Genomic DNA, 9,189 nt, shown 5'->3' on the forward strand with positions numbered 1-9,189 from the left:
TGAAACGCATGTAGAAATGTCCGTCGGACGTTTTGTATACGTCTGCCTCAATACACTGTAGATGCCATGCATTATGACACCACGCAGGCTCTAAACTGCCAACCCGGGTTTATTTCGACGAATAAATTATTCCCCTTTCTTTCATTATTATCTGGACAAACGCTGATCTATTTTTACTTATTTTTGCCCTACGTCTGCAAAACTGATGAAATAAATAAATAAATAAACCCGAAGAACTTAAAAATATATGTGTATATTCTGCAAGATGTAACAACTTCTAACCAACATGAGAGAACAGATGTTGTAAGGCTGGAAGAACATAGAAAGGACAAATACGAACAAAGCCTCAAATTTTGAAGATGTGGGTTCGAGTCCTACAGCTGGCTCACTCTTTCAGTGGCTTTCATCTTTCAACTTATAACCAAACTCCCGAAAATTACCTTTTGTGTCACGAGCATCTGTCGTTGAATGCATTACAATTTGTTAAATACTGCTCCGGACTCTGGAAAACAGAGTTAATCTTATTTAGTCCATGAAAAAAATCGGTGCCTCAAGGATTCTATAGGCACAATTTCAATCCTGTATGAATCCTGTGCATTTCCGTCAGCTTTTCAAGATCTGCTGAGCCTCCACAAGTTTCGATGACACGAGGAGCGGGTGCAGTAATCATAAGCCCACAAATTGCAATGATGTCATGTTCTGGAGAGGGCACTCGGCTCCTAGCAACGACGCCGGCGTCTGGGTAGGTTCTCATGGTGAAGTCACGTGACGCTGATTGAAAGATGGGAGAGATGTTTTCTCCCTCCTTTGTGTTTTCACGATGGTCGGAGCGGCCGGAGGATATGTCACGTGGGGCTCCTCTGAGTGCAGAAAGTGCATCCTCCGGAGGACGCGAAGTGCAACAACGTTGCCAGATGAGAGCCAGGCGCTCCGTTAGAGCCTAACATGACGTCAGAGTCCTTAATAATAACCATTTTCTCTAGCTTTCGGTTCACGTAGAGCCAAAATATTTTGCAGGAATGTAAAGTGTGACAAGAAGATTTCAGCAACATAACTGATAGGATTTTGAAGTCACGAGATTAGGTTCGTATAGTTGGTAGTGGCACTTTAATGACATGCCAGGAGTGGACATTGGAAGACACTCGATGGGCTCCCGATCTAAGATGACGACCCTAAGCGGCACGATGCAGCAGCTCGATGTAGAGTCACTAAACAGGGAGCAGAGTAGCGACACTCAGCCACGCCGACCAGCGAGTCCGCCATTTTGTATCAGGCGCGGCTGCGTCGCCTAGCAATGGGACGCCAATCTCCCCCTTCTTAGGTGAAGAAGAATGCGCAGTCGATCCAGCTCGCAACCCAGGAAGTACCCAGTTCTTGGAAGGAGAAACCACGTGACACGATCGGCCCAATCGCGGACACCGAACGGCGGCTCCGGCCCGGCGAGGAAAAGGAATGCGATACTTTGTACCCCTATTTATAGTGACCCTAGCTCGATATGCTGCATGATACTTTTGTTGCCGACGGGGTACGTCAGTGGGGTACAGTCAGTTCAGCATCGGGATCACTGGAAAGGGAACTACGAAAACCGTTTTTGCTGCATGCGCGCTATCAAAGCTCTTTCACGTAGTCACCCAATGTCTCTAAAACCTCTCGTAAACCAAGCTTTGAATCAGGGTTCTTACGAGAGCATGGTTACGCTCACATCGGAGGTCAAGGCGAACCTGGAGTGAGGAGCAAAAGTTCTTCTGACGCTCCAGGCCCGGTCGGATGGGATTTGTACGAGAGTACAGAAGTACAAGATATTCAGATGGACAGGCCGCTCCAAGGTTTGGGAGGCCCTAGTCTCGGGTCTATGTAATCGAACACCATCTCAGGGCCCCTGGAGCTGTGCGTTATTCCATAACGCACAGTTAATGCGCAACCTGATCAAGGATCGCCACGAGCTCCCGTGCCAAGGCTAATCGTAAACTTTATTGGGAACCTTGGCCTACCAAACATCTTTCACATCGGTAGCTGCGGTTCCTCTCCAACTGGATAACAGAGAAAGAGAGAGAGAGCAGTCGCAGATACCATTCGAATGAGAGATGCAGTCAATCAATTCGCCTGAATAAGGTAGAACTTCAGTGGTGGTCATGGTGTCCCACAGTGCGATCCCAGGCAATTGGTAGTGGAAGACCCCGGCAAACCATAGACATCCAGGAGATGTCCACCTAATATCCCAAATTGGATGTTTGGATATCTATCCCATGGATCATTGCAGAGAGCCCGTAGACGTCGCATGTATGTCCTGGCGACTATGGTTTGTCCCACTTTTTCCACATTCCACGAACGTCCCAGAGACGCAACTTCGGGATATTTGGATATTCACAGGATGTTCTCAAACATGCACATATTATTGCTATAAATCTATAAATGTGCTCTTTCAGGAATGTGATATACTACGCAGTGGGGTGCCATACATTCTCATAAGATATGTAACAATTATATCTCTATCGAATCTTTTAACGCTTCAGAAGAAATTCCTGCGCGCTTTTGAAAATATACGTTATACTCAACTAGGGGCCTATTTGAAAAGCACAAAATAATTAAAATCCACAGCTTGTACAACTACAGACTCTCGCTATGTTAAACGAGAACCGTAAAAAACAACCACATATTTTCTAACTGTGATCGATCTACATTCTAAAAGCCACACGTGCAATTATTGTCACCCAATATGTTACGTGGTACCACAATTTAGAACATCATATGGCCACCAAACATTACAATATAATGCAGTCAAGTTGCTCAATAGCAAGTACGAGCTATGTTTATTATCGAAAGGAGAATTGTTTGATTACTATCTATTTTGATTAATAATGAACTCGTTTGGACACTATACTGGGGTATATTGCTCGTGTAATTGCGGAATGTCTTTTTTTTTTGTTCCTTTCGGTCTGTTCTTTTTGAGTTGCACCCTGTGATTTTTACATAGGTTTCTAAATATGTTTATTATTGGTGTATTTATAATGCTGCCGGGTGTTGGGGCCCTTGTTGAGTCGTTTAGGTTGTTTTTTTTTGTCCCAACTCCCATCCCCGAGAGTTGTGAATAAAGGTTATTATTATTATATCAAAGATATATTATGGCGTTTTTTTGTTTTGTTTTTTGCACCATAAGCGTATTGCAGTACGGTAAATGGCAGCCAAATCGTCCATAATCCAAGGCGAATCCAGACTGCAGTTTACGTTTCACCATATGAGAGCGCGAGTAGTGGAAGTCTCGATGAACATAGTAGGAAGCAGGCAAGCTAAGCTCAAGGCAATGTTAACATCAGTGGAAGTTTTGTACAAAAGGGATTTTATGTCACTTTTACGAGAAACTTGGACAGTGTTTGAATTTGCGCGGCATTTCGTAGAGCGCACGGGCATATAGCCTCCAATCAGTGGCGTAGCGAGACCTCCAAGGTAGGGGGGACTCGATACGAAAACTCGCCCCCCCCCACCCCACCCGCTGATCCTGGGTGCGACAACACACACATACTTGTGCACACCGCAAAATGCGCATAAAAAAAAGATTTGGGCGTTCACAATACGATTACATGTAGGCTGTCATGACAAATGAGGCGGTGTCACGGGATTTGAAGTATTTTGAAAAGCTCTACTTTAAAAACCATTCAAGAGTGCTGCTTAGATAGACGCCATGGCCTGCAAGAACTTTCGCTATCGTCACACTGGTCCCAACATATATTATTTTCTCCTCGGAGTCGCACGATTTGCGTTGGTCGGTCCGTGGCAGGTAGGGGGGGCTCGAGCTCCCCCTAGCCCCCCCGTGGCCACGCCACTGCCTCCAATGTACTTCCATATATAGAAGGCTATGGCACGGGTCACTACCGTCTGCCTCCATGGACATTCGTTTGCGCTGTCCGGACCTTGGGAAAACTGCTATAGCCTGAAGGCACACGAGGGCACGTACAAAGAATACGGTGACAGAAATCCGGGAGACTGAAGAAAAGGATGTAGGACCAAGTGAACAGAACACAAAGTGTGTCAATCCCCATTTACAGCATAGCATAAGTTTGCAACGGCGTGATGAATGTTCATTTGTATTCATTTCACTGAAAATAGAATATATGAATAGCCGTCAACAGCCGCCTCCAAAGGCCGTGTCACGAACACTGCATTGCGAACGGGCACATTCTCAGGTTTCTCGAGCGACGGTCCAAGTCCAACTCACGACCTGCTAGATTATAACGACCATGTCATAATCAGCAACCCCGGTTCAGGTTCGCCTAATCTCTTTCGACACAGGGCAGGCACCTTGAGGTGCCGCAGGCGGAAAAAAAAAACGAAAAGAAGAAAATAAAATTAAAGAAAAAAAAAAGACCACAGACGCAAAGAACTTGGCTGCCGCTAGGTGGTTTCCCGTGTGCTGCTTCCTGGTCACTTTCCCTGGGGTTTCGATTGGCTTTGCTTTGGTTGTGGGAAAACAGCTGGTCAAGGAAGACACTGTCTTACATATACCTTCAAAATATTGGCACTCGGTTGGGGAGGAGAATGAGAATGCTTACAGCCAGATATCTTACATGCACCAAAGAGGAGGATAAGAAGAGTACGAGAACCAGGGTCATGGAAGCTGAGACAAGAAAATGGCAGGAACGTATGAAGGGGAAACCAGCACTACAGATGTACAGGGAAGGAAAGACCGAGATCGAGGAACTGTTTGTAATAATTCGTACGGGAGCACTTTATTGTTTGAGGCAAGAACGGGTCTGTTACGGACCAAAACTCATTACGGCGAAATTCCAACGGGATATCGACACAAGATGTAGCTGGTGCACAGAGGGGGAAGATGAAACAGCGGAACATGTCATCTTGAGATGTAGGGGACTCAACCCGTCACCAAAGGAGGGCGTTGAGCTGTGGGACACGCGAGACCTTCGGTTTTGAAAATAACGGGGAGGGGTGGACCAAGACGCGATGGCGGCGACCAAATCTCGATTGAATGACTGGTGGCATAGGAAGAGAAATAACTAATAAGATTTTATTAAATACTAAATACAAAAAATGCCAAATACTTTATGACTCAACGAATTTGTAACTTTATTTTTATATTAACGGGCTAGGTGTCGTACGCTACCGCCCGATGCAAAGGGAGGGCCGTTATCCATCCAGCCATCCGCATCACGATTGGGCGATGGAAATTTGAATTCTGAACGCGCAGTAGCGTATGTACGACTCCCGTAGCAGACGACAGCAATAAGTCCTACGAAAACGTGTAGAATGATGAACCTCAGCATGAAACTTGTACAGCGCTTGTACAGAAATACTAAGGTAAGCTGATGTATAAAGTATTGTAGAAGGTGAAAAGGTGAAGAAGCAATAACTGGGACGATGAGTAGCGCCACCGCTACCTTCCAAAAATGCGGCGCTAGGATGGGGTGCCTACGACAGGGTCATTATAATCTAGTAAGTCGTGGTCCAACTGCGGGAGTGATGCAAAGTGACGTCACACTCATGAACTAATGGGAGCATCCAGCCATTCCTGTGGCTTCAAGTGGCGGCCCATGTGACGTAACAACCAAGAGTCAGCCGATCAGGAACGTGTTTTCAACGGCGGCAGCCAATCACGAACGTGCTTTCAGCGGTCGTAACCATGGAAACGAACCACCATCGTCTGCGAGTTGTGATTGAAGGTCCCCGTGTACTAGATGGGGAAAACTTTTAGCAAAGCGAAGAGCTGTCTAATATCTGTCTTTCTCAGGACTGGTTTTCTGGAAAGCATGTTTTTTGTCTACAGTCTCAGGGCCCGCTTGCACGAAAGTTCTGCTAGGATCCTACCCTTGAGGCATTTTCTTCGGTACAGCGCTTTCGGCACAGTGCTTTTCGCTGATAGGAAAGTTTACGTCAGTAGCAAGACACACAAGAATTTCCTTTAGCACAAGCAAGTGCTAAAGGAAATTCCTCACGATTAGGATCCTAGCGGAAGTTTCGTGCAAGCGGGCCCAGGTCAATAGGTTCCAAGTGAGTTCTTGAATTCGCAGAATGGAGAATTGCAGACTAATTCTCACTTTATACGTCCACATAGCAGGGAGAGAAGGCAATAAGTAAGACTTCTGTATCTACGTCAAGTTGGTTTAGCTGGCATCACTAGCATACATATCTGCCCCAAATAGAATGTACAAACAAATACTCAGCGAGCAAAAAAAATAAATATATATCAATAAATAAAGCTCATAGGTGTGACCATCATTTGGAGCATATCAGGCTAGTTGGGTGGCTGCAGTGTATGGCACCAATTTGGTTGTGTTGCAACCCATGCAGACCTTCCGCAAAAATTGACATTTCAGAATATCTTCAGCAAGAGTCCCACACATTCCAAACAGACACAACAGCACCTATCGTGTTGTGTGTATACAGTGCTGGACAAAAGTTTATGGAACGCGCGAGCAGTGTATTTTCTCTCTTCGGTGCGACTGCCTAGTGGCAGATGGAAGTGGGCTAGTGCACTTATTGTGACTTACCGCAATAGTTCCAGTATTATCCCCCAACAACACCGAAGAAAACGGGAATCATGGTGACAACCCTTTCAAGAAATGTTGCATTACGAATACGCTTGACGACACAAAGGCAGTGGCAGATCCAAGGGGTGCGGTTGGGCCCACTCGCAAAGGGGCAGGTTTGTGATTTCCATCAAGTTTGCGCAACAGAGAATGCTCCTATATAACTTGTCACTCGACGCCGTGGCTGATCTCTGCGGGACAGGGGTCGCCCTTCTATGGCTGCTTGCCCCATGTGTGTGTGTTTGTGATGCTTAAGTTACCTGGTCTCTCTGAACTCTGCGGAGCAGGCATCACATTTGTACAGCTTCTCGCCTGTGTGCATCCTCTTGTGGTGCTGTAGGTTTCCCTTCTGGCTGAACTCCGCAAGGCAGACATCACATTTGTATGGCTTCTCGCCCGTGTGTGTCCGCTTATGAACCCGTAGGTACCCGTGTCGGCTGAACTCTGCGGGGCAGACATCACACTTGTATGGCTTCTCACCTGTGTGCATCCTCTTATGACGCTGTACACCTGCACTCTGGGTGAATTCTGCAGGACAGAGATCACACCTGTATGGCTTCTCGCCCGTGTGTGTTCGCTTGTGCTGCTGTAAGGCCTGGCTCTGCCTGAACTCTGCAGGGCAGACATGACACTTGTATGGCTTCTCTCCTGCGTGTGTTCACTTGTGATTCTGTAGGTGGCAATGCCGGCTGCAGCACAGACCTTGCACTTGTACTGCTTCTCACCCGTGTGTGTCCGCTTGTGATGCAGTAGGGCCTGGCTCCGTCTGAACTCTGCAGGGCAGAAATCGCACTTGTATGGCTTCTCACCTGTGTGCGTCCGCTTGTGGTGCTGTAGGTTCCACTTCTTGCTGAACTCTGCAAGGCAGACATCACATTTGTATGGCTTCTCACCTGTGTGCGTCCGCTTGTGGTGCTGTAGGTTCCACTTCTTGCTGAACTCTGCAAGGCAGACATCACATTTGTATGGCTTCTCACCTGTGTGCGTCCGCTTGTGGTGCTGAAGGTTCCCCTTCTTGCTGAACTCCGCAAGGCAGACATCGCACTTGTATGGCTTCTCACCTGTGTTCGTCTGCTTGTGGTGCTGTAGGTTCCACTTCTTGCTGAACTCTGCAAGGCAGACATCGCACTTGTATGGCTTCACGCCTGTTGTGAGAAGGATTTCAGACCCATCGTTCCCATCCTCATCATAATAAAGGCTCGTTTTTTGAACCGCAACAATTTGGTGGAGGTGCGCTCGATTTCCTTCCTTCTAAGCCAGTAAATCTGGAACTCCGAAGCCGTCGCATTGTACTTATTGCTATGCACCCCCATCCGCAGCCGGCAACGGTTCTGCCTCGGGAGGACAAGCGACTGCGTCGACTATCCCGCACCAGTACTCCGGCAACGTGACCCGCCCACATTCAACGGCATCGACGGCCAGGATATTGATGATTGGCTCGACGAATTCGACCGCGTCTGCCGTCACAACAGGCGGGATGACAACAGCAAGCTGAATAACGTTGCCTTCTATCTGTCCGGGGTCGCCAAGACTTGGTTCCTGAACCATGAGGCAGAACTCCAAGCCTGGGAACGATTTTCGTCTCGGCTACGGGATTTATTTGGCTGGCCCGCCTTCCGGAAGTCAGATGCTGAGCAGAAGCTGCCCTCGCGTGCCCAACATCCCGATGAGTCGTACATGTCATACGTCGAAGACATTGTATCTTTGTGCAAGCATTACAATCCAGAGATGCCTGACGGCGAAAAAATTCGCTTCATACCCAAGGGAATACGGGAGGATGCCTTCCAACTTATCATGGCAAAGGACGTCACTACTGTTGCCGAAATTCTTGCATTCTGTAAGAAACTACAGGACGGAAGAAACCGGCGCACGAAGGAAGCCCATCTCCAGTACGGCGCCTCTGAAATCGTGTCCCTCGATAATCTGCGTCTCTTGATCCGAGAGATAATGAGGGAAGAACTTTCCAGGCTTTCATCACCTACGGGTCAACTACTGAGTCAACCTACTGAGACAACTGCGCTTGTACAGTCGGTAGTACGGGAAGAACTCGCGAGCGTAATTGGACAGCGCACCACAGCCCAGCTTCAGCCCTCGTACGCTGACGTTGTTCGGTCAAATATCCACCCGAGTCCGGCGACAGCTGCAGTCTCAGAAGCCCGAGAGCAGTCCATGATGTACTCCCCGTCGATGCCTCCAGGTTCTCAACTTCCTCTCAGTATGTCCCTGGACCGGCCCCGTCGTTGCCCAACATGCTACTACTGCATCATTACCGGTCATACAATAAGGTTCTGTAGGAAACGTCAACGGGAGGCTTTCTGGGGTTGCCGTCCACAATTTACGCCCTCGGCGCCCTACACTGATGCTTGTCCCTCAGACCGCCCATTTCGTTATGCCGGTGATCGCTATTATTACTCTGCGCCTCCCACCGCAACATCTGGTGACAGACTCCGGAATGACGATCACGCCGGTTCGCGTCGCTCCCGGTCTCCAGCCGGTCGCCGCAGGTCACTGTCACGTAGCCCCATACGCCTTACATCCCCTCCTCCCCAGCGGGGAAACATGTAGTTGCAGTTCCTGGGGGTCGTCCTGCATCGACTGCACCGTTTTCAAATGTCCCCCCACCACACCCTCGAAACTGCATCGACGTTTC

The 9,189-nt window shown here is 48.1% G+C and overlaps 1 protein-coding gene across 1 annotated transcript; it reads right to left on the reverse strand.

Annotated features, from left to right (window-relative positions):
• Positions 1-6,795: 6,795 nt before the first annotated feature.
• Positions 6,796-8,087, reverse strand: LOC135375849 (zinc finger protein 782-like). The gene is made up of 3 exons (XM_064608491.1): positions 7,847-8,087; positions 7,202-7,684; positions 6,796-7,151 (listed from the first exon to the last, which is right to left on the reverse strand). The coding sequence occupies exons 1-3, from the start codon at positions 8,085-8,087 to the stop codon at positions 6,796-6,798; spliced, it is 1,080 nt and encodes a 359-aa protein (XP_064464561.1).
• Between the last annotated feature and the right edge of the window lie 1,102 nt (positions 8,088-9,189).

This window comes from Ornithodoros turicata, unplaced genomic scaffold (assembly GCF_037126465.1).
Source record: "Ornithodoros turicata isolate Travis unplaced genomic scaffold, ASM3712646v1 ctg00000947.1, whole genome shotgun sequence".
Taxonomy (NCBI): Eukaryota; Metazoa; Arthropoda; class Arachnida; order Ixodida; family Argasidae; genus Ornithodoros; species Ornithodoros turicata.